The sequence below is a fragment of the Nannospalax galili genome, unplaced genomic scaffold (assembly GCF_000622305.1).
Source record: "Nannospalax galili isolate Female #2095 unplaced genomic scaffold, S.galili_v1.0 scaffold686, whole genome shotgun sequence".
In the NCBI taxonomy this organism is placed as follows: Eukaryota; Metazoa; Chordata; class Mammalia; order Rodentia; family Spalacidae; genus Nannospalax; species Nannospalax galili.
Window position 1 is genome coordinate 1,487,911 of NW_008355472.1, and position 25,658 is coordinate 1,513,568.

A 25,658-nucleotide genomic window follows, 5' to 3' on the forward strand; every position below is an offset into this window, starting at 1 on the left:
AATTTTAAAAAATAGATCCCATGTTTCAGGTGCAGTTCTTCATGTTTTTCTTTTATTCTGTTTTCTTTTTTATGTATCCCCCCCCCCTTTTTTTTTTTTTGCATTACTACAGATTGAACCTAGGGCCTGTGTAGGCTAGGAAAGCTTTCTACCACTGAGCCACATCCCTTTTCCTTTATCATGGTAAACATAATACTCACAATTCTATATGAATTTTATTGTGTGCCATCTTTTATTTGGGTCTACTGTTTCAGTGTGCCTCACAGCACTTGATGTTATGGATAAAAATTTTGGAGGCTCTGGGAGACCTCTGCTAAAGAGGATGACGTTTGGCAGGTAGGCAAGATGCTAGACCTTATTCTTTTAGGGTCAGGTTTGGAGATTTTTCAAAGCTGGTTTAGCTCATTTATTGCTCTGTACTTAACTGCAACTGTGGGGTACTTACCATCTTTTTCTGTGGGTAAGTCTTCACCTCTGTTCTTTCTCAGCAACATGTGGTTGCTCTTACTCTCTGATCGCTGCTCAGCCACTGGCTCTCAGATACTGTTTACAGATTTCTTTGAGTTTCATCCCACACATGCCTTTTAGAAGTCAACTAATGACACAAGGGGAAATTGCATTTGGCTTTTTGGACTTGATCCTCCGTAGTACCCTTCTTTCTAGATCTTTGCTTTATAGGTTCCTGCTCTTTGGCCAAGCTATCTCTGCAGAGTGAAGTCAGACTACCACTTTGTGTTTATAGCCTCTTTCTTTGTACCATGACTTGATAAATGCTCTGAGTGGAGAGAAAATCATGAAAAGCTTATCTGGGTGTGCACCTTTTCTCCCAGTACTCCTAGTCCCATGGTCCAGTGTGCACTCTGCAAACTTCCATGCTTCACTGACGATGGGGTAGACAGATCTAAATTGTACTTTCATTATCAGAACTAATTTTGAGTCAGAACTCTCTGCTACAACATTTTAAATTTATGTTTAGTTTTTGGTTTGAGACAGGGTCTCACGGTACATCTCTAGTTGGCTTTGGATCTTGCTTTGTCGACTAGGCTAGTCTTGATCCTGTGGCAGTTGGTCTTTGCCTCTAAGTGCAGAGATTACAGGCATACATCACCATGCCCAGCTTTCTCTATGACATTTTAAAGTTCACATTCCTTTTAGTTTTTCTCTATTTTGTTTGGTTTTTAAAATATAATGCTAAGGGGTTTGAGAGATGGCTCAGCAGTTAAAAGCACTGGCTGCTCTTGCAGAGGTCCTGGATTCCATTCCCTGTATCCACAGGGCAGCTAAAAAAACATGGTAACTCCGGTTCCAGGGGATCCGATGCCCTCTTCTGGCCTGCACAGGCATTGCACATGGTGCACTTTCATACAGGCAAAATACTGGTACATAAAATTAAAAAATAAATTTAAAATATATGTAGAGATATGTTGCAGTTATGAAGGGCCTGAGATTATAAGGGAAATTATAGTAAGAAATGATTATAAAACAATACCATAGACTTTTCCAGATGAGTTTATTATTGTTGTTGTTGTTGTGTTGTTTTGTTGTAGCCTGGGCTGGCCTGGAACTTACTATGTGGCTGAGGCTGGCCTTGAACTCCTGATCTTCCTATTTCTACCTCCCAGGTGCTAGGATTATAGACATGTGCCACCATATCTGGCCCAGATAATTTTTTTGTTATATGGTGACATTTGCTTATAAATCAAAACAGAAGCTAGAGTTAGCTAAGGTTTTTTGCCATTCTTAAATTTATTTACTCATATCTTTGTCTTTTATAGTATAGTATACTTACCTTCTTTGAAATAATTGTGATTCAGAGGCTGGGAAGTAGCTTGGTGGTAAAGTGAATGCTTGCCTTGCAAGGCCCAATACCACACAGATACACATAAAGAAGTATTGTGACCCACATTTGTCTAGCACCTTAGAGTTAACCTGCTACCACCATATCTAGTAGAATCTCATTTAATTTTTATAACCATGTGGGTAGGAATGTATTATTATTTTATAAATGCTGAAAATGAGGCAAGAATATTTAAAAGATTTAGGTAGTAAATAGCAGAACAGGAACTTGAATATACTCCTTAATTTCTAAACTCTATAATTTTTAAAAACCGTTTTAAGTTTAATATTTATAGAAAAATGAATACAATTCCTTTACCATAGTAGACTTTTTTGTTTGTTTGTTTTCTTGAGAAAGGCCACCCCCCATGTCACCAACTGGCCTGAAACTCCGTATGTAGACCACGGTGGCCTTGATCTCAGAAAGCTCTGCTTGCCTTTGCTCCTGAGTGCTAGAATTGAAGACATCTGAACCCCCCTTTCTTCCCCAAAGTTTTATTTGTGTGTGTGTGTGTGTGTGTGTGTGTGTGTGTGTTTCTGTGCCTGCATATGAGTGCAGGTACCTGCGGAGGCCCAAAGAGGGTGTTGGATCCCCTGAAGGTGGTATTACAGGCAGTTGTGAGCTACCTGATGTAGGTGCTGGAAACCAAACTCAGGACCCCTGCCAGAGCAGTGTGAACTCTTAACTGCTGAGCCATCGCTCTAGCCCCATCTTAGTCATCCTATTCCTTTATCTTCTTGATATTTAGAATAGACTTCATTAAGAACATGAAAAGAATTGCTTTATTCTTCTGCCTTTTTAACATATTTACAACAGCATATATGCTCTTCTTATGCCTTACTGAAATGTCAGTCAGCAGTAGCACTGGAGTTATCTCTCAAAGCATGATTGCTAGGCAAACTGTAATACTATTTGGTATAGTACTTGAGATGGCAGTGCAAGCTGTTTACCAGATTTAATTTGCAATTTGAAGGACACTAAATGTGCTGATTCTTCTCCTGTGTTTTCATCCTGAAGATACATTGCACAGTCCTTAGGACGAACTCATTTTCTGCAATCCTAAAAACTAAAATTATAATAATTGTACTTTTGTGTTTACAGTGTGTGGACCAGTTGACAAAGATCCAAACAGAATTACAAGAGACCGTGAAAGATTTAGCTAAAGGCAAAAAGAAATACTTTGAGACTGAACAGATGGCTCATGCAGTAAGAGAGAAAGCTGACATCGAGGCAAAGTAGGTGTTTAGTATTTCCAAGAAAATGAGTATGCAAATAAATGTTATCTTTGCTAATGCTTTGTTCTCTGATAATGTAAGGCCTAGACTTGTTCTTAGATTTTGTTGGATTCATTTGACTTCTATGTATTTTGTTTGGTAGATCATATTTTCTCTTCTATTTGCTGATTTTTATTGTTATTAATATAGCAAAATGAGAATGTTGGATTATGAATTTGAATTTTGAGAAGGAAAAAAGATAAATGACATATTACAGACTTGAAAGCTTACTGACAGTTTTAAATTGCTGTGGTATTTGAAAATCAGGATTTAAAAGCCCCATTTTTATCATACTACAGTAATTATTATAAACCTCTATGATCCTAAGAATGTCATTGAAGGACCATGGCACATCAGGAACAAGAGCTGGTCTGCGTGTAAACCTATCCTAAACACTGTGTTTTTATTTTACATGAAATGTAATACACACTTAAAAAATACGTTTTAGCGATTGGGTTATTTTCACTTTCAGTGTATATTCATTATAGTGCTTTATTTTGTCAGTAACAAGGAAAAGAAGGTACTGAGAGTATAGGAGATTAAATCACACAATGAAGTAGAGATTTTTGCAATGATAACTTGACAGTATCTGCTATGTTGGTGAGAAAAAAAATGTTATAGAACAGGATTCTGAAGATATCTGTAAGCAGGAAAGCTGAGACTCCTGTTCATTTACTGACTCCAGGAACCTGAACTTCTAGGCATGAACTCAGACAGCCTTGAACTCAACCCTGGACATCCTAGCAAGGAGGGAGATGACATCTAGCATGTTCTTTTTTTAATCTGCAAGATATTTAATATATTTTAATCAATTCTTTGAGAATTTCATACATGCACACAAATGTATTTTAATACTATTCACCCCACTCCTCCTCCTAACTCCTCCAAGATCCAATTGTATCTCCCCCCCCCCCACACACACAATGTAGTAACGTTTTTGTTTTGTTTTGTTTTTTAAATAGTTCAATTGTATTGCCCATATACTGAAGGGTTCAAGGGTGTGGGGCCAACCATTGGAGTGTGGTAGGCTTACAAGGGACCAAACCCTTAATGAAAGCTGATTGCCCTTCACAAAAGCAATCAAGTGTCAGTCAGTAACTCATGAGCCTCCCCCAACCCCAAATGCTGGAAGGTTGACTGGCTTGATCTTGTGCACCTCTTATGCAGACTACCAGGCAACCAGATCTGCAGTGAGTTAATGAGTACAGCTGTCCTGTCATGCCCAGAAGAACTTGAACATTCTGATCTTCTATTTCCAAGAAATTTTTAAAACTTCATAAGCCTTTTGTGAAAATTTAGAGGGTTTCTGGAAATTTAAGTTCATACAAAGACATGGTAAATGAATGTTTAAGTTCTTATTGTTACAGGGAAACATATCTAACATTCCTGTAATTTAGTGTTTTGTTATATTGCTTTGTTTTCTGAGTATACAGTTAATTCCTATACTTTCACAAAGTCACTGGACCCATGTTCTAACTAAGACCTGAAGGTTTTAAATTGGGGAAATCTCCATGGGGAATCTCCAGTCATGGTGGGGTTTAGGAACCTGTTTTTTAACCTCTCAGAGATTCTAGATCTGAGAATTCACAAATTCATAGAGATTATATAAATACCCAAACTAGCCGTGGTACACAAGGTGAAAATGCAGCATTGACTGACTACTTGATGGTGTCTAGTTCACAGCTAAGCACACAGAGCTGCTTTCTAATATGGCTGGAATTCAAAGTGAAGCATTTAAGTTCAGTATGTAACTTCTGTAGAAAATTAATTCAGTTACAGAACCATTTCTTCATTCATTCGCTCAAAGCTCATTGAATACTTACTTTATGTTGGGTACCCTGTGTACAGAAGTGAGTAAGGTAAAGTAAGCTGTGTCCTTGAATTTGGAGCCTATAATAAGGATATGTTTTTAAGCATAGCTTTATAGTTTGTCCATTCACAGTAAACTCAAAAGAAGTAGTGCTTAGCAACTATTAGTAATGAAAGGACAAAAAATGAATCGACTGATTTTTCCTAATGATAAGGGAAAGCTTTTTTGTTGTTTGTTTGTTTGTTTGTTTGTTTGTTTGTTTTTGACAATCTCCCTAGTCCTAACCTACCTGGAGCTCACTATGTAGACTAGGCTGGCCTCCATCTCACAGAGCTCTGCCTGCCTCTGCTGAGATTAAGGTCATGTGCTACCACACCCAGAGTTGATAAGGGAAACCTTTATAGAAGCAGTGATATTTGAACATTCTTGAAGATAAATATGATTATTTTTAAGTTAAGAGAGGAATGTCAGTAAGGGGGAGTGAAAAATGGACCATATACATTGTTGGTAGGTGATTTGACAGATGCTAACAGGCACCATAGGAGAGATCACAGAAGGGAAAAGGATACAGTTGAAGGAGACCATTTTGAGGTATAGATTTTAAAGCATCTGTTAGATACTGCATGGGTATGTTTGGTAGGTAGTCAAATATTTGTGCTTTTGTGATAATTTAGTACGAAGATCTCACTTTAGGAGTCATTATTTGCTTATTAAATGGCAGTTATAATGATGTAGTCACATATCTAGTGAGATGTGAAATTGAGTTTGGAAATTTAAAGAACGTTAACATTGAAGGATTGACGGTAAAGAGTAGTATTCAGCATATTCAGGGTTTGTATAGTATATAATTTGTAAGAAAGCACTTCCTAATACCTGTCTTTGAGGATAGGTACTATCTTATTCTTTATATATATGTGTTTGTTTGTGTATATGTATATGAGGGTGCACATGCATGTGTGTGTGTGTGTGTGTGTGTGTGTGTCTGTAGGTCAAAAGTAGATATCATGTATTTTTCTCACTTCTTGTCCAGCTTATTTTTTTTCAGTCAGTGTTTCTCACTGAACCTGGAGCTCATTCATTCAGCTTGACTAGGTGACCAGCAAGTCCAGGGAGCCTCCTGTCTTTAGTTCCCCAGCACTGGGATTTGAACACAGGTCTTTATGCTAAAATGGCAAGCACTTTACCAACTATGCCATCTCCTCAGCCCCAGATTGACTGATCAGTTGATTTATGGTGTGTGTGTGTGTGTGTGTGTGTGTGTGTGTGTGTGTGTACGTGTGTACACAGGCATGCTATAGCACACATGTGGAGATCAGAGAACAACTCATGGGAATCTGTTCTGTCCTTCCACCATGTGGATCCCAGGGATTGAACTCAGGTCATCAGGCTTGACAGTAAGCACCTTCACCCACAGAGCCACCTTGCCAGCACCACCCCATAACTACCTTATTCTGTCACAAATATTACTTGAATGCATGCAAGAAGTACAGGCAGATTAACAGGTAACCAGAAGCCAGAAACTTAAAACCTTACATTGGAAGATCTAGGTGGCAATGCATCCTATTTGGATAATGACTACAGAAAAATGAGAACTCAGAATACCTTAAAACACAGTCTTTCTTACCCTAAACAGGCACTTTCTTGTCTAAACTCTGTGGCCTTTGTTTTTCTAGATCAAAATGAATAGAAATCTGATTAATAAAAACAAAAATCCCCAAGAAATATAAATAGAATAAGGTAAGAAATAATCAGGGTCAGGAATAACAGGCTTTTGTTGAATTTTTTATGCTGGTGATTGAACACAGGGCTTTGTACTACTAGGCAGGTACTCAGTCACTGAGTTAGATCTCCTGCCCTAGACCCATTTTTTTTTTTTTCTTTTTAATGTGGTAGAGAAGAGTCAGGAAGTGTGTGTTTACCATTCAGTGTCTTGTCTTTGTTAGACTTGAGTCTGCTTTGCTGTTGTCTTCAGAGTGACTCTGCAGAGACTGTCTGCTTTGTCTTCCAATCCCAAGTGGTCTGACTATACTTAATATTAAGGCATAGCTGCTAGCACATGTGTTGAATTCTTCCATGGCAATCACCATGACACTGCAGTCAAGACAAACTTTGTAGCTTTAGAAAAATCACTGGCCATGGGAGCCTTGCTTTCTTCCTTAGCAATTATCTGTTGAATTTCTCTGTGTCGTTATCTCTAGTCTTAAAATGTGTTAAAACTTAACATTTTTACTACTGTTGGTTAGATTATGGTGCCTCTCTCCTAAATGTTATTAGTACTGAGTGTAATATAATTAAATAGAAAAATCAAAATTATATAGGGCGGAGAGTCCAAAGACCTTCTCAGTAACATTAGAATACCTTTAGGAATGGAGGGAGCACACAGGTCAGCAAGCAAATGTGAGCAATTTTTAATGGGAAGAACTTTTCAGAGTCTGTTGGGTTACATTCTGATGTTGTTAACAGCTTGTTACACGCAAAGGCCTGATAACCTTTGCTTCACAGGCTGGTTGTCCCTGGGTTTCTTTGACTTTTCTTATAAACACTAAAGTGTGTAAAGTTGTATGATAGTGGGAATAACTTACAGTTAGATGAGTCTTGTTTATTAGGAGATACCAATATATTTAAATTTTTCTTTGTCAAAGAATATTTCTGTCATTGAGAACATTTTTATTATGTTAATCCCACTATTTTGTGCTTTATATAAAGTACATTCTTTCTGTGGTAAAATAAACTCATGGTTTTTGCTTTTATTTTAGTATTACAACAGTATCTCAAAAAAGTCAGAAAAATTTAGTAATTATAATATTAAGTCATTTCACTATGACATAATCTTATTAAATGTTCGTTTCTATTTTTATTATAGGTCTAAACTTAGTCTTTTTCAATCAAGAATCAGTTTACAGAAAGCAAGCGTAAAGGTGAGTTTTTGAACAGTATATTACACAGAAAAGCTTTTTAGTTTATAAAATAAAGAATTGACTCTTTCAAGGGTGGAGGTGGGTTATTTCTACTTTGGAAAAGTATTTTTAGGTCAGTTACTCAAGCAGGAGCTTCCTCTCTCAATTCATGGGATTTTCCACATAGCTCTCAGCACTTTGGATGCAGTTTCTCAAGATTGCTGTAAGGATAGGTTTCTATGCCTTACCTGCTTAACTGTCCCATATCTTTAACTTTTAGTTAGGAGACACAGTGCAGGGACTTTAGGATGTGTTCAAATCCATTTCACTGAGACTTAGACTCTGAGAAGGCCTTCTGGACCAGACACAAGTGAGTTTTGCTATGGAGCCTTCAAATTGTGGGATATCTGATAAGTAAGCTGGTGACTTGGCATTCCTGCCAGTCTCTCCAGCAGCAGGCAGTTCTTCTGGCACATTAAGAATGTTTAAATAGTTTTAAGTTGGTGAGATTGTTCAGCAGTAAAGGTGCCTGTTGCAAAGCACGATGACCTGAGTTCAATCCCCAGGTCCCACACAGTGAAGGAGAGAACTGACTCCCTGTGAGTTGTCCTCTAATCTCCACATGTGTACCATAGTACACATATGCCTTGCTCCCTCCCATAAATAAATAAATGGAATAAAAATGTTTTAATTTAAATTGTTTAAAAAACTGTTTTCTGGCTGGGCGTGGTGGCTCACACCTTTAATCCCAGCACTCGGGAGGCAGAGGCAGGTGGATCTCTGTGAGTTCAAGGCCAGCCTGATCTACATAATGAGGGCCAGGCCAGCTGGGGCTACAGGAAGACCCTGTCTCAAAGAAGCACATGCACGCACGCACACACACACACACACACACACACACACACACAAACAAACTCACACACACATATACATACACTCTCTCATACGTCTCGTCACTGCATCATTTCTCAGTAGTGATGAATAATTTTACATATATAAATTTTTTTCCACATAGTTGTCTTTCTTCTTGCTGAGAAGCCATTAACTGTCAATTAAGAATAGTATTCTTTTCCCTCCACTTTCCCCTCTCTCTTTCCACTTCCTTCCCCCTTCCTTTCCCTCCCTCCCTCCCATCTTATTTATGTAGCCCAGACTGGTCTCAAACTCAAGATCTTCCTGCCTCAGCGTGCCAAGTTCTGGGATTGCAAACATGTGTCACCACGCCACTAAGAGCAGTAATCTTACATGTTTTGCAGTACAGTTTCAGTTTGCATTAATTTTGTGTGTGTGTGTGTGTGTGTCTTTTACTGTGTTGTAGTTAAAAGCCCGGCGTTCTGAGTGTAACTCCAAAGCTACCCATGCAAGGAACGATTACCTTCTTACACTAGCAGCAGCAAATGCACATCAGGACCGCTACTATCAAACAGATTTAGTTAACATTATGAAGGTAATATAGTTAATATTTGTGGTGATTTACTTCATTAAAAACAAAACCAGCTCATGAACTAGATGTTGGGTATGTGTGATCGAGTTACAGTATTATAACTATTTTGTATTTTATTGGAATGTATTGATACTGTTTAAGTGACCTTTGTTAGGTATCTTGGAACTGTTTTTTAGTGAAAGAAAATGTTTAGGGCTGGTATTATAGTTTAATGATTGCCTGGCATGCAAAAGGCTCTGGGTTTGATCTGTAATACCACTAGAAAGAAAGAAAAGGAAAATGCTTGAAGCCAAATCATAGTAAACGATTGTGTTATTTGCTGGTCAGCAACTACTGACACACAAGCTAGAAGATTGGCATATAAGGTATGAGATAGGTAACTCTTAAGCCACGACACTGCTTCTGAGCCATTTCCTGAGATTGGAGTTAACTGGAATCAATAAAATATTGGAGCTAGGTAGAATCTTCAAATATCTTCTGAGATAAAGGTTTATATTTCAGGAGATTTTTTTTTTCCTATGTTCAACTGTATCCATTTTGCTAAAAAGTATTTTTATTAAAGTAAATTCTATTAAATATATTTTTATAAAAAAAATTGTTTTTGCTGGGCATGGTGGCACACACCTTTAATCCCAGCACTTGGGAGGCAGAGGCAGGTGGATCTTTGTGAGTTCGAGGCCAGCCTGGTCTACATAGTGAGTTCCAGCCCAGCTGGGGCTACAGGGAAACGCTGTCTCAAAAAAAAAAAAAAAAAATTGTTTTTATGAGAAAATGTTTTATGTAAGTAAACTAAATTCTTTATTTAACCAGAATTTTGACCATTGATCGTGTTTTTATTTTTACCTAGATTTAAAAAAAATTGCAATTTTATCTTTCCAAGGTTAAATTATACATTAATATTTGATGATTTTGAGGTGTCTGTGGGATAAACAAAAGAAAATGTCTAGTGGCTATATGGAGGCGTACCTACTCTATTACTGTGTTGGACAGCAGCTGCACACCCAAACCCTGCCCTTCCCCATCTGTACTATCTGTATTTTTAACTTTTAAGCAAAGGAGAGGGAATAGAAGAAAACTGGTTTCCTCTTGCTGAACAGCCCCTTGTTGCTGGCAGGCAGCTCCACTGCAAATTACATTTCATTTTCTCCATTTTTCCTCAAGACCTCAACATTGGATTATTTTTCATTTGTACTTTCGTTTTATTATTATTTTATTTTATTTTATTTTATTTATTTTATTTTATTTTATTTATTTTTATTTTATGTATATGCATGTATTGCCTGCATGTAGGTATGAGGTAAGAAGAGGGCGTTAGATTCCCTTGGAACTGGAGTTACAGACAGTTGTTAGCTGCTATGTGGATGCTGGCATACTAGGCAAGTTGCTGTTCTTGAGCTGTGTCTCCCAGGAGATAGGGGTTTTGTTTTGTTATTTGTCTTTGAGACAGGATCTCCCTGTAGCCTCAGCTATGTAGATCAGGTTGGCCTGGAACTCACAAATTTCCACCTGCCTCTGCCTTCCAAGTGCTGGGACTAAAGGCATGCACCACAACACCTGGCTCTCATTTTTTTTTTAAATTTTTACAAAAACTTTATTAAGGATTTCATACATGCATGTAAGGTGTTTTGATCAAATCCATGCCCACTCCCTCCCCTCCAACCTGGCTCTCGTTTGTATCTTCAACACACCCTTCGCAAAATGTATGATTCTCAATAACTGTCCACCAAACATACTGCTGAGGTTGAATCATTTGCTAAGGGATCAGCAGTTGTGCGTGGGGCTGCAGCTGGCACAGGCACTCTTTCCTTTCAGAGCTCCAGGAAGGAGATCATCTCTGTCCAGAAACTGCAAGTTCATTCCTTGAAAGTTGAAGCAGAACATTTCCTGGGATTTTCAGAGAAAAGCAAGTCAGACTAAACAAGAATCATCAAATTGCAATTTTATTTTTCTTTCCTGTTTGTTTACTGCTTAAAATCTCCCCCATGTGTTCTGTTGTGACTTCTGTTGGTCAGAATACAGGTTATGATAGTGAAAGCATGGAATTATGTTGACCTCTAGATGAGAACTCTGCTTATATTTTCCTGCAAAGTACTGAACCCAGACCATGGGGTGTTTTAGTATCTTACTAGGTGTTACAGTAGTGCTTCCAAGGGTCAACTGAAGATTCCCATTCTAACAAGGTTTCTCTAGAGAATATGTATTTGCAGTTTCAAACAGTCTATCTACTAAAGATAATTTTCAGTGTAGGTTACAATTGAGAGTTGTGTTTACATATATCCTATATATGTCTACTATCAGATTGAAGCTAATAACTACAGTTGGATATCCCTTATCTGAAATGCTTGGGACTAGAAGTATTTCAGATTTAGGAGCATGTTGTATATTCAGCTATTTGAACCAGGGATGGTCAACTTGAATATATTTCCTCTTATACATATTTTTAAAATATACATTATATTAGCTTAAGCAGTAGTAAAAATAAAATCCCAATTGAGGGTGTAGCTCAGTGGTAGACCATGTGTCCAGCATGTACAAGACCTTGGGGGTTCTATCCTTGGCACCATTTTTTAAAAAGCAAATAGAAGCCGTATTTTATATCTTTTTTATTACTTATATTTTATGTGTATGAGTATACCATGGCATGTATATAAGTGCACCCGTGTTGTACACTGCCCTAGGAGGTCAGAAGAGGGTGTTGGATCCTCTAGAACTAGAGTTATGAATGGTTGTTAGCCACCAGGTGGGTGCTAGGAATTGAATCTGGGTCGTATCTTATATTTTAAAAATTGATTCTACACCAAAAAGCCATGGTCTTAAACAAGAGAAGATACATTATTTGGTGGTGGGGATCTTTGCGCTGCCAAAAAACAAAGAGGAAGTTAAAAGGTCTATCCAGCACTCTGATTATTGTGTATTATTTGAGCTTAACTTTGAAGTCTCCATGCATATATTTGACCAGCATTGGGTAGATTATGTTTCAGAACATGCATTTCATGAGATATTATAGGATACTAAATTGTTTCAAAATAAGGATGGGAGTCCCTTCTGTCCCTTTTTAAATATACTGTATATAAACTTATTTCTTCCTTGTGCTAAATATGCCTACAGGGTTGCAAAACTCCAACTAATTATTAGTTACATTAGCTACATAGTAAATTTCTACTGCCTGCTGTCATTGGTATCTAAGTAATCTCATACCAGAGTTGTTCCTGTGCAGAGATGATCTTTTTACCTCAGCTTTGTATCATATCTCATCCCCTCCGACCTTCTTGGGGATGAAAATAATAGAATATTCCACATTCTTATATTTCCTGGACATTCTGGTGTTATATTCAGAACTGTTGGGATCTTGATGACAACAGCCTTTCTCACATCTGCTTTCTGAGCAATGCTTTTCAGGTCTGGATTAGGTTGCTTTCTATGCCTAGTATAAGAAGAATCTTGAGAGGTCCCCCTCTACCTGTCTCTTGTGCTGGGTTTCTAATTATCTGTCTTATATATCTTTTTTTTTTCTTGATTTACTTTATCCTTTGGAAGAACACATCCTTGAATACCTTCTTGGGCATAGGAAGTGCTGTTTTTGAGATGCTGCTTTAAAAAAAAATGTCATTGCTCTGTGCTTGTAGTAAATATACAGCTAAAGGTTGGAAACTGCTTTCAGTCAAATGTGGGGTCAATATACCATTGCTTTCTTGTTTGCTGTGTAAATACCAAGAATCCAGAATTCTGGTTCTCTAGTCTCTGTATCAACATTAGTAATTTTATTCCTTTGTAGAAGCTTATGGTATATTTTTAGTGTCCTCTTTGATTTCTTAGATCAGTCCTTTCATTTTCTCTTTTTGGAACCCCTGTTATTACGATGTTGGATCTCTTAGTGTCTCTCTCTCTCTCTCTCTCTCTCTCTCTCTCTCTCTCTCTCTTTCTCTCTCTCTCTCTCTGAATTGAGAGTAGGTTGAGGCAAGATAGTAAGTACTGCAGTAGCCCAGATGCCTGTCCTTGAACTTGAAGTTTCTTGCCTTAGGCTTTTTGAGTCCCAGGATTACAGGTGTATACCTCCATGCCTGGCTTCAGGTCAGGTCTATTTTGTTTTGTTTTGTTTTGTTTGTTTTGTTTTGTTTTATTACTTTTCTCTTTGACTATTGTCCTGGTTTGTTTCTCCATTGCTGTGACAAAACACTCTGACCAATACCAACTCCCAGGTCAGAGTTCATCAGGGAGCCCAAGGTAGGAACTCAGGCCAGGAACCTGGAAGCAGGAGCTGGAGCACAGGCCATGGAGGAACGCTGCTTACTGGCTTGCTCCTCTGGCCCCCGCTCAGCCTGCTTTCTTATGCAACACAGGCCCACCTGCCCAGGGGTGGCACCACCCACAGTGGGCTGGGCCCTCCCACATCACTCATCAAGAAGATGCCCCTCAGACATGGCCACAGGCCAGTCCAATAGAGGCAATTCCCCAACTGAGGCTCCCTCAACCCAGGTGTGTCAAGTTGACACTAAAGCTGTCCAGCACAACTATGGACATAGCTCAGTGGTACAGTGCTTGCCTAGCATACACAGTACCCTGGATTTAGTCCCCCCCATCCCTCCCTTCCTTCCTTCCTTCCTTCTCTCCCTCCCTCCCTCCCTCCCTCCATCCATGTATGAAAATGTATGGTGTATGTGCACATGTGTGTGTGATGTGTCTTCTTGTGCTCACATGGAGGCCAGAGGAGGATGTTGGATGTCCTGCTCTATTACTCTCCACCTTATTCCTTTGAGACAGGGTCTCTTACTGAACCTGATGCTAGGCTGACAGCAAGCCTCCTCCCTCCCCCTACCACACATTGGGATTATAGGCATGTGTGGCAAAAAAATGTCCAGTTTTTTTTCATGGGTGCTAGAATTTGAACTCAGGCTCTCATGCTTAAATTGCAAGTGCTCTTACCCACTGAGCTGTCTCCTGAGCCCTTCCTCTCTTGCCTTTCAGGGTTCAGGCAGGCCTTGGTATTGGGATTCTAAAGCTCTTCTTGGGCCATTTCTCTTAGGCCTGGAGTGTCTGAGACCCATGGTCCTAAAGGCTTGACAGCTCTCTGAAACGCTCAGCAACCAGGACGTGCAGTTTCTCTTCTTTGGTTCTATCCTTTTTCAGCCTCAACCTTGCATCCTCTGTTTCTGCTGTCTCCCTTGTTCTAGCTGCTTTTTCATACTGTTCAGTTGCCTTGTATTGCTGTGAATACTGTCACAGTTGCCACCATTGGGAAGCTGCTGCTGCTTTTAGCCACCAGTTCTGCTGTTTTTCGCCTCTTTTTAAAGGTGTGTGTGTGTGTGTGTGTGTGTGTGTGTGTGTATGTGTGTGTGTGTGTGTGTGTGCATGTGCGCTCACAGATTCACAGCATACCATGGTGCGTAAGTAGAGATCAGAAGACAATGTTCAGAAGCTGGCCTGACCCACGATTTCTGAGTGATTCTTCTGTCCCCACCTCTCATCTCACCATAGATGAGTGCCACCACACTCATTTACAGATGTGTGTCACCACATCCAGCTTTGTAAATGTGGCTTCTCAAGACCAAACTTAGGTCATCAGGTTTGTTTCAGGTTCATACAGCAAGTGCTTTTACCTACTGATGCATCTGGCCAGCTCCCGATTCTACCTCTTTGTAGCTATTATGACGCCAATTGTCTTGCCATTGTTGTAGCTCAGCCTGTTGACTGCTCAAGAAGCCATCAAGAAGCTAGCTACAAGCCAGGCATGGTGGCACTTGGGAGACAAGCAGGCAGATCTCTGTGAGTTCCAGGTCTCAAAAAGACCAAAAAAAAGCTAGCTGCTTCATCACTTCTAAAGCTCAGTGTACTGGCTGTTCTGCCATCACTGCTGTTCTGTCACCTCAGTCACTGCTCCACTGTCTCTGCTGCTGTTTTCTTCATGTTACCAGCCTAACTAGCATTGCTGAAAATAGCCAAGAAAAGACTCCTTGAGAGAAGCCTTTTATTGAGCCTAATGTTGCAACACCAGGGGAATTAGCACAGGAGGATGTCTCCCAGGTGAGCCAAACAGACTAGACTGCTTCATCACCAGAGAAGAATTGTTTGCACCAGTCACAGCAAATCTCTCATACAAAGCTTGTGTTTGTACCAGTGATTGTTGTCTGTTTTGCACCAATTACATCAGTCCCTCTGCTAGTCAGTCAAGGGGAGGACTTCACCTCCAGCCTAAGGAGAAATGGTCTCAGGGTCATCTAAAGGTTATTGAGGCTTTTGATAGCAAAGGGTCCAGTACAAACTGTCTAAAATAGTTCTGGCTGTGGCTGCACCTTCAGGAGCCAGATCAAGCAGCTGTGATTGTTGTGTAGTTTTCTCAAGGCACCCATGGTAGTTCAGAACAGCTGGTTCTGGCTTAAGGGTAGTCTGACTGGCTGATTGAATGACAGGGTTTTTATTTTTTTAGAGGGGGTTTCTTTTTCTGCTCAAGGTGGCCAGGGTAGCAAAGAAGAGTCTAGCAGCTGCCAACAAGGGAGTCAGATTTCCCCATCCTTCAGTGTCTTTGCTTATTTATGGAAAAATGAATATTAGGAACATTGCTTACAGTAAGAACTTAAGGAATTTGTCATTAGTGATTTCAACAGATTTTAACAATGATTTAATAAGGCTTAATACTTGTCCAATACCAGGAAGAGACGGGTCTTCCTCTTCTGACACAGTTTTAACATCTAATTATACCTCTTTATTCTTTAAATCTTCCCCTTTGATGCCAGGCTTCTATGGCATATGACTATATGTTCTTTTAAACTCTTATGCCAATAATACAATAGGGTTGAGTTTTAAATTTCTTCTCCTTATACAGCCTTTGTCTTAGCCTGTGGGAGGGCTTATCAACTTTGAGCTTCACTAGAGGGTGATCCCATGGATCATTTATAGCACCCAATGTCGTTGTTCTTAGCGTGCTCCTCTTAAGATTGACAAATATTCACCCTGTGGTCCTTCTGTCCTGTCTTTGATTCTCTTTCCTTTGGTTACTCTCTGAGAAAGGCCTCTTTGACTTCCTTAACCAGTTGATACCTACCTCCAATGAAATGGCTTATCTCATCCTGGTGGCACTTGGCAGAGCCACAGCTTTACAAGTGTTCATGTGATAGAAGCCTTTTCTCCCCCTCACCTATATATTCTCAAGGACAGTAATGTCTGTATTACTTGAGATGTTATCCTTGCTAAAACAGTATGATTCCTAATCCATGTTAAATATTTGTAAACTGATACTGAACAAAGAAATGAACAGCTTATCCTGTTTTAATCCTCACAAGATAAATCATTCTCATTTTTAAAATGAGTTCCAGGACAGCTGGGGCTACAGGGAGACCCTGTCTCAAAAAGACCGAGAGAGAGAGAGAGAGAGAGAGAGAGAGAGAGAGAGAGAGAAACTTATAACAAAACTTAGATCCAGTGCTTTCAGGTTGACAGAAGGCATGGTGTCATTAACTCTCGGCATGTACAGTGTCCTGAGTTTGATCCCGAGCATGGAGGGAAATGTGATACTCGCTGTTTGGACTTACTTTTTATTAAATGAGAGCTAATCCTGAATTATCTTTCTCTTTTGGCTTCTGTGAGGAGCAAATGAATGGTGCCCCCCCATTTTAAAGCTTGTGTACATATTACATATTGTATTTTTAAATTACAGAAATTCTAATATATTTTAATAAGTGTTGGAATTTTCTTGTATATTGGTTTTGGTTTGGGGTGGGATAGAAAGGAGAGTAAAGAGTCTTTAAGCACCTGGGAGTGAGAATGGAACAACCTAGCAGTGTTAGGTACTTTAAGAAACATTTTTATGTAGTTTTCATATTATCTTTCCTAATAGATATAAGTATGCTTATTTAACTGATCAACTATCAGAGGTTCAGTGAGGTCCAGTAAGTAAATAACGATAGCAAAGACAGAAAGCAAGGTCTTTGTAACTTCATAGCCTGTGTTCTCCTCGCAATCACCCTCAGTGCTTTTCCCCATTCCTTTTCAGTCTCCTTGATAGTAAAAATTAACTAAAAAGTGAAATAACGAGTAGCACACTGTGAATGTCCTGAATTCTCAGAGAAATGTAAAATAAAATTATCTATTGAGCATTGCAGATTCTCTCACTTTACTCTGTAGGAAAAGATCATGTTGGTATCGTAATATAAATATTTAGACATTTTCTCTAAGGAATGCTTCTTATTCCTTATGCCATCACTAATTAGAACAGATACAGATACCACATATATTACTCTGGGTCTGAATATCATCAGACAGTTTTTTTTGTTTTTTTTTTTTTAACTTCAGCTGAAATAAAAGCAATTGCTAGACTCTGGAAATTGGATGACTGAGCTCATCTATAGAAACCAGCTCAGCTGGCTGGGAAGTGAAGCTAGCTGATTGCTCTTTTTACTGTTTGTTTTCATAGAATGTTCTTAAGCAATATATGAACTCTTATTTTTCCTTCTTTATTTGTTTTGAGACAGGGTCTCCCTATAGTCCCAGCTGGCCTGGAATTTGCTATGTAGACCAGGCTGGCCTCAGTCTCAGAGAGATCCACCTGTCTCTGCCTCCCAAGTGGTATTTTTCCTTTTTAGATGCTTGTGGGATGTTTTCTTGTGGTTTGCATAAAGAAGAATGAAATGGATCAGATGACTAGGCTGTGTCAGATTGACAGGTAGCACTAACAGGACAGTCATCTACACTGCTGACCATTTTCCCAATAACCACATCCATGATTATATTCTGTTACTCGAGAGGAAGTTGTGCCTTCATGTGTATTCTAGATTTTTACTTGGACTTTAGAATAGAAAAGCTTCTTTGTTGTGTCACTCTCTGCTCTTGTGATACAGCCATTGACAAGTCACAAACAGAGAAATGTGGTTCTGGTCCAGGAAAATTTTATTTCTAGAAATAGATGTTGGGTTGGATTTGGCCCACAGCCTTAATTTGCCATTTGGTATAGAACTTTCAAAGCCATATTATGGGCCAGGCATGGTGGTACACGCCTTTAATCCCAGCACTTGGGAGGCAGAAGCACAGGAATCTGTGTGAGTTTGAGGCCAGCCTGGTCTAAATAGTGAGTTCCAGGCCAGCTGGGGCTACAGGGAGACCGTCTCAAAAAGACCCCCCAAAAAACTGTATTATGAAAATTTCTAACTATAGAGATTATCTCAAAGAATAATAAATACCCATTTTTAATGGCTTCAAAAAATGAAAGACTACCAGCACAATGGAAACTTCATGTGCTTCTACTCCCAAAACACATCCTCCTCATTGACTTTGTAGCCACTACCCTGACAGCAGAATATGGTCTTAGTATTATATTACCCTGTAATAGGGTATACACTGTTATAGTCATAGCTTACTTTTTTCCATTCTGTATTGAGATTTCATCCATATGGACTTTTAAACTTTTGCTTTGCTGAATAATACTTCATTGTGTATATGTCTGTAGGTAACCTACCTATTTTCCTAATAGAAACTTTAGTTGTTTATTGTTTTACTCTTATAAACAGTGACCTTATCCTTGATCACACACTTGTGCAAAAGATCTTTGAATATATCTAGAATTGATGTTGGCTTTACTAAGGAGTGCTAGATTCTGTCATACGTTCCCCTTTTAGCATTGTTTGTGTATGACTTTCAATTCATCGAGCATTTGAGTTTGTACTAAGAGATAAGCACTAGGCAATGTACAGATGAACTAGACGTGATCCATGTTGCCTGTGAGCTAGAAACAGGAAGGTCATAAATCTTTAGAGCAGTCCTTAGGGGTTTATGGAATGTAAATCTCAATCTCTCTTTCTCTCTCTCTCTCTGTCTGTCTGTCTCTCTCTCGATTGGCTTCCTGCAACACACAAAAAAGGATCTTTATTTGTGAAGCAGATAAAAGAGGAATTATTTAGTTAAAATTTGTGAGCCTATTTCTATGTTTCCAACCCTTCACCTGCCAATGTAGCTTTCAGTTTATTTCCCTGGGTTCCTGAAACATTATGCCAAATTCCAGGGTTCCTTGTAATGTAGTTTGAAAACAAATGATGTATTAGGATTTGTGTGGGGTTTTTTTCTTCTTTTTAAGATTTTTATTTTTAATTGTATATATGCATATGTCTGGGGTGGAGGGATATGTACACATGAGTACAATGCCTGTGGAGGCCAGAGGGCATCAGATCCTTTGCAGCTGGAGTTACAGATGATGTGAGCTGCCTGATGTGGATGCTGGAATATGAACTTGGGTCTTGTACAAGAGTGGTATATGCTCTTAACCCAGAACCAACTTTCAAGCCCCATTGGTTTGATTTTTGGGTTTTTATTGTTATTGCTTTGTTTCATTTTGTTTTGTTTTGAGACAGGGTCTCACTGTGTAGCTCTGCCTGGCCTGGGACTTTTTTGTAGACCAGATTGGCCTTGAACTCACAGAGATCTGCCTGCCTCTGCCTCCCAATGGTTTGGTGTTTTGTTGTTGTTACCGTTTTTGTTCTGTTTTGCTTTGTTTTTTAGACAAGATCTCATGTAGCCCATGCTAACCTCAAACTCTATATAGCCAGGTTGGCTTTGAACTGATCTTCATACCTCCACCTATCAAATTCTGGAATTACCAGAATGTCACACCTAGCTGGAAACAAATGTTTTAAGACAGGATTTTGTAATAAATTTCTTGTAGACCTCTAAATTTTACCTAGACAGTCTTTATTCTAGACTTTTTTTAAAAATAATTTTGTTGTCTCTGTAGTTTTTTTGTTGTTGTTGTTGTTTTTTTTAAGTCTTTTTGAGACTGAGTCTCCCTGTAGCCCCAGCTGGCCTGGAACTCCCAGGCTGGCCTTGAACTCACAGAGATCTGCCTGCCTCTGCCTCTTTACCCACTGAGCCATCTTACTGATCCATATCCATGCTTTAAAAAGAAGGAAACCAGGGTTAAGAGATGGCTCAGCTGTTAAGAGCACCGACTGCTCTTGCAGAGGACTTGGGTTCAATTCCCAGCACCCACATGGTGGCTATGAGTTGTCCTTAACTCCAGTTCCAGGGGAATCCAAAGCCCTCTTCTGACTTCCGCAGCATTGCACGACATGGGTGAAGTCACATGCAGGCAATACACTAATATACATAAAATAATAAAAATTTTTTAAAAAGTATAAATCCCAACATGATAATTTGTTCATATCCTCTAGGGTGTAAATGAAGAACACAGAGCAGAGAGTGCATAAAATTATGAGAGTAGTGTGTAGAGTAGCAGGACTGGACGGAGAGTGTTTACCTAGAGTATGCCAGATCCTAGGTTCAATCCCAGCATCCTAAATCCAAGGGGGAAAGGAAGAACATTAGGAGTGAAACCAACCTTTTTAAACCAGGGGTGTGTAGGTAACATACCAAAAAAAAAAAAATCCTTTTTAAGTGTACAGTAGGAGGAGTTTTGGTAGTTGTATGTAGCCACATAATGACCATCATAATCACAGTTAATATTTAGAATATTCCTATCTCCCCACATTTGTTCATTTGTAATTATATTTGGTTTCTATGACAATGCAGCACATTTATTTTACTCCCTCATTTGTTATCCCATAATTCTGTAAATCAAAAGTCCAAATGGTCTTAGCTGGATTGTAGCCTAGGGCCTCACAAGAGTTAAGATGTTGTCTGGGCTGGGTTTTATCTAGATATACTAGGAAATAGTCTACTTCCAAGGTCATTCACATTGGCAGAGCCCACTGCCTCATGGTTGTAGGATTTGACTCCTTGTTTTCTTACTGGTTGTAGGCTAGGATTATTCTCGGCTTCTAGAGGATGCTGTTGTATCCTTTGCACATGACTCCCTCCATCAACAAACCAGCAATAGCATGTCAGATCCTGTTTGCAAATTCCTGTTGTGCATCTCTGACTTCCTGTTTTGCTACTAGCTGAAGAAAATTCAAAGGTCTCATGATTAGGTTAAACCTACCAAAATATCTCTTCCTTGTCATTCATAATAATATAACATAACAAAAAAATGCTGCAGTATTATATTCACCAGTCCTATCTATACTTAAAGGGCAGAGGGTTGTACAGTCATTGGCATAATTCTGCCTACCTTGGTGATCTTGCTTCTATTTTAATTAATAATTCCTAAGTAATATCTTTCACTGTTAATGTAGCTGTTATGTTTTAATTTTTCTTTCAATTACTTTTGTTAGTATGTTGAAACAAAATTGATGTTTTAGGTATTGGTCTATCCCAGTTACTATGCTATTCTGAGTATATAACAAATCACTGTAGAACTTAGTGGCCTAAAACAGTAACACTATTTATTTTCCTGTCATATCTGTACTTTGGTTAGAGCCCATAGGGATAATTTATTTTCTCTGTACCACCCATATCAGCTAGTGGGGCTCAAAGGCCAGCAGCTGAACTGCAAGGGCTTGCTTTCACACATATTTTAGTGTTGCTGCCTAATGACTGAAACTTTGCGGTGACTGTCACGTAAAGCTTCTGTTCATGGCCTCCCTTTGTCTCTTAGATTTTCTCATAATGTTATAGTTGGCTTGCAAAGACAAATACAAGGGAGAGTTAGATCACTTTTTTTTTTTTTTTTTTTTTGGTCTTTTTTGAGACAGGGTCTCCTTGTAGCCCCAGCTGTCCTGGAACTCACTATGTAGACCAGGCTGGCCTCGAACTCACAAAGATCCACCTGCTTCTGCCTCCCAAGTGCTGGGATTAAAGGCATGAGCCACCACGCCCAGTGGACAAGTCTCAAGAGTTTTTGTAGTCTTTCTTCTGGCACATTGTGCTGGGATTAAAGGCATGAGCCGCCACGCCCAGTGGACAAGTCTCAAGGGTTTTTATAGTCTTTCTTCTGGCACATTGTGCTGGGATTAAAGGCATGAGCCACCACGCCCAGTGGACAAGTCTCAAGGGTTTTTGTAGTCTTTCTTCTGGCACATTGTACCTATGGAAGCAGTTACCTATTGAAAAAGTTTGACCTAAGATTCACTGGTGTTGAAGGAATAGATTTTACTTTCTGGAGGGCTGGAGGGTAGAGTTGAGACAGGTCTCACTATGTAGTCATGACAGGCCTGGATCTCACTATGTAAACCAGGCTGACTTTGAACTCACAGAGATCCACCTGCCTCTGCCTCCTGAGTACTGGGATTAAAGGCATGTGCCACCATGCCTGGATAGATTTTACTTTTTAATAGAGGCTGATAGTGTAGTAAGAACACACATGTAAACAGAAGTATTGAGCAAATGTGGTCTGCCACATGACCTTGTCTCCTGCAGACTTCCTAAATGTGCTTATTTGTTTAAGTAGCTTTTTTGTGGGCAGTTTACAATTTTCAGTGACCATGATCTTGTCAAATTGAAAAAGGATAATTTTAGTTCTTCTTCCTAATTTATATTTTTTCCTTGATTTATCACTGGTGCATGCTCAGTATAATGATAAATAAAAGTAGTGAATGAACATGCTAATTGAGATCTTTTATAAAATCAAGGACATTAACTTTTTAAAAATTGTAGTAAAATGGGGCTGGAGAGATGGCTCAGCGGTTAAGAGCACTGACTGCTCTTGCAGAGGACCTGGGTTCGATTCCCAGCACCCACATGGCGGCTGCAAACTGTCCTTAACTCCAGTTCCAGGGGAATCCGAAGCCCTCTTCTGACCTCCGTGGCATTGCATGACACGGGTGCACTCACTTACATGCAGGCAATACACTCATACACATAAAATAAAAAAAAATTTTTTTAATGATTAAAAAGTTGTGGTAAAATATATATAACATAAAACTTGCCATTTAAACCAGTTAAGTTCACAGTGTTCATTGACATTAAGAACATGCTTATTGTTGTGTAACTGTTAGAACTCCAGAAACTTTTCATCTTCCCTAACTTAAATCTAGCCATTGAACAATAATGTCCCACTTCCTCTGTCCCTGTCACCTGGAAATTATCATTCTATTTTGTCTGGATGAATTTCACTACTCTGGGTCAAGTAAATGGAATTGTACAGTATGTGTTCTTTTGTGTGACTTACTTCATTTAGCACAATATTTTCAAGCTTTATGTATTGAGTGTGACTCAGAAGTAACGGTCTTGCCTAGCATGCTTGAGATCCTGGGCTTAAGGAGAAAGAGGAAGAAGAGGAGAACTGCTTCCCATTGTCTCCAGAAAGGGAGCTAGAGATTCATTCATGCTATAGTATGTCTCAAAATTTCATTTTTTTAAAAGCTAAATGTTACTCTGTTGTATTTCCATTTTGTTTAATCTCTTCACCCACTGATGAAATTTAGGTTTTTTCCCCCTACTTTTTGGCTGCTATGAATAATGCTGTTATTAGCATAGATAGATACATATTTTGAGTTCCTATTTTCAGTTGTTTTGGGTATATACTCAAAAGTGAAATTGCTGCATCAAATGGTACTTTTGTGTTTGATTATTTGAGAAACTGCCATACTGTTTTTCCACAAGGACTGTACCATTTTTGCATTCTAAGTGGTATACAAGGATACCAGTTAGTTTCAAACCAGCTACTTAGCTAAAAAAAGAAAAAGAATATAAGCTTCCTATAAGTCAAGTATTTGATTTTGTCCCTTGTCGAATATGTAGCATCCCAAATTGGTGTTGAATGAATGAGAGCTTGTCTTCATAGAGGAGTTGGCCTCTCTACCTGACTTTGTATGGTGAGTAGGATGTCAGCAAGCTGATTGCCAAGGATGGACCTCACAGGGTTGGACTCTCATGAACAGGGGAGTGAAGTAATATACCAAGGAAACCACTGGTTCCTTGGTCTTGAGGGAAGACATGAGAGTATTTGCTGACAGTATTTTTTAAATGAAGTGGACCAACCGAGGGTATGGCACATTGAGTAAAGTGGTTAATGTTCAAGCATAGTTATCTAAATTCAGATCAGCAGCACCTATGTAAAACCTGGTCTTGGCAGCCTATTCCTATTTTATCCAGTGCTGGGCAGCAGAGATAGATAGATCATGGGGACTCACAGGCCAACCACTCTAGCCAAAATGGTGAGTCCAGGTTCAATAAGAGACCCTCCCCCCAAAGTATGGTGGAGAATAATAGAGGAAGACATCCAACATCAGCCTCTGGCCAGTGGTTAGTCATAGTTTAAAACAGTTCATGATGACAGACAAGGGTTGTTCCAAGCAAAAGTCCTTGTTCTTGTAAAAAAGTCAGGCCTCCTTCACTTGTGTGACAGGTAAGTTACCTACCATGGCCAGTGGGTAGGTTTAAGTTTCATTCAGTCAAGTATTTAAAACTTAAAGAGTTTTATTTCTGTAAACTCTTACAGATAACACTGTGAAGTTTACCAAGCTCCATTTCAGACATGACTATGTAATTTCTTAATTTCATGTCAAGGAATTTTAATTTTTTTTAGTATAAGTCAGAATGTGCCATCTTTCCTTGATTCTAAGACTTGAGGTGGTTTTGGGGGTGGGGTTGGCCATTTTGAGACAGGGTCTCCCTGTAGTGGGGCTGGCCTGGAACTCACTATGTAGACCAGGCTGGCCTTGAACTCTGGAAAGTTAGCTAACAACAGGTGGTGGTAAAGTAGTAAAGCCTTGTCAGCTTTTCTACCCAATTCATTAATATTTTTGTTCAGATATGAATAACCCAAAGTCAAATTAAATGCAGTGAATCCATTTTAACATGATCCAAGGAGAAAGTCGGTAGGTGAAGATAATAAGCCTTGGGCTGCAGCTCATTCTGTCATTAGGTTTTTGAAGGAAATAAGTAGACTGTTACCTTGAATTTAACATTCTTCACTAAAGAGTTCAAATATTAGCTTAGCTGTAATAGTGAAAATAAGGCTTAGGGAATTTAAGAGAACCAACTGCCTAGTTAATACCCTGGGTATACTATTTTAAGTTGATTTCAGAGAAAAATCTATTTAAACATAGTTAAATATGTACATACATATATACATGTGTGTTTAATAATAACCATGTTTGTTATGTAAGATGAATCCTTGAACAAGGTCTTGATATTAGCTATCAGTTTTTAGACAAAAGAATAGCTACATTTTGTTTTGTTTACTAATGTGATTTTATTTTATTTTTATTTATTTATTTATTTATTTTTTTGGTCTTCTTGAGACAGGGTCCCCCTGTAGCCCCATCTGGCCTGGAACTCACTATGTAGACCAGGATGGCCTTGAACTCACAGAGATCCATCTGCCTCTGCCCCCCGAGTGCTGGGACGAAAGGTGTGCGCAATCATACATAAGCATTACTATAAAACCACTTAGTTCAGCTAGGCGTGGTGGCTGCTGTGGGCAGGTCTTATGCTCATAGAGAGGTTCATAACCTTTAGTCCTATAAAGAAAAGTAGCAAATTCATAGAGATTTCTGGAATTCCACATCAGCACTGTCGTTTCAGAAATCAGAATAACCTCAATTTATGGAAACCTCAATTTATCATATAAGAAGGA

General features: G+C 39.0%; 1 protein-coding gene across 3 annotated transcripts in view; it reads left to right on the top strand.

Annotated features, from left to right (window-relative positions):
* The window catches only part of Fchsd2 (FCH and double SH3 domains 2), a 222,199-nt gene that overhangs the window by 114,109 nt on the left and 82,432 nt on the right, over positions 1-25,658 (top strand). For 2 of the 3 annotated variants that reach the window (XM_017803070.2, XM_008852729.3), the window contains exons 6-8: positions 2,939-3,072; positions 7,785-7,839; positions 9,137-9,265. In XM_017803070.2, the coding sequence (XP_017658559.1) occupies positions 2,939-3,072; positions 7,785-7,839; positions 9,137-9,265 (318 nt within the window). The remainder of the gene's footprint in view (positions 1-2,938; positions 3,073-7,784; positions 7,840-9,136; positions 9,266-25,658) is intronic. The other variant, XM_017803071.2, reaches the window with a different exon arrangement.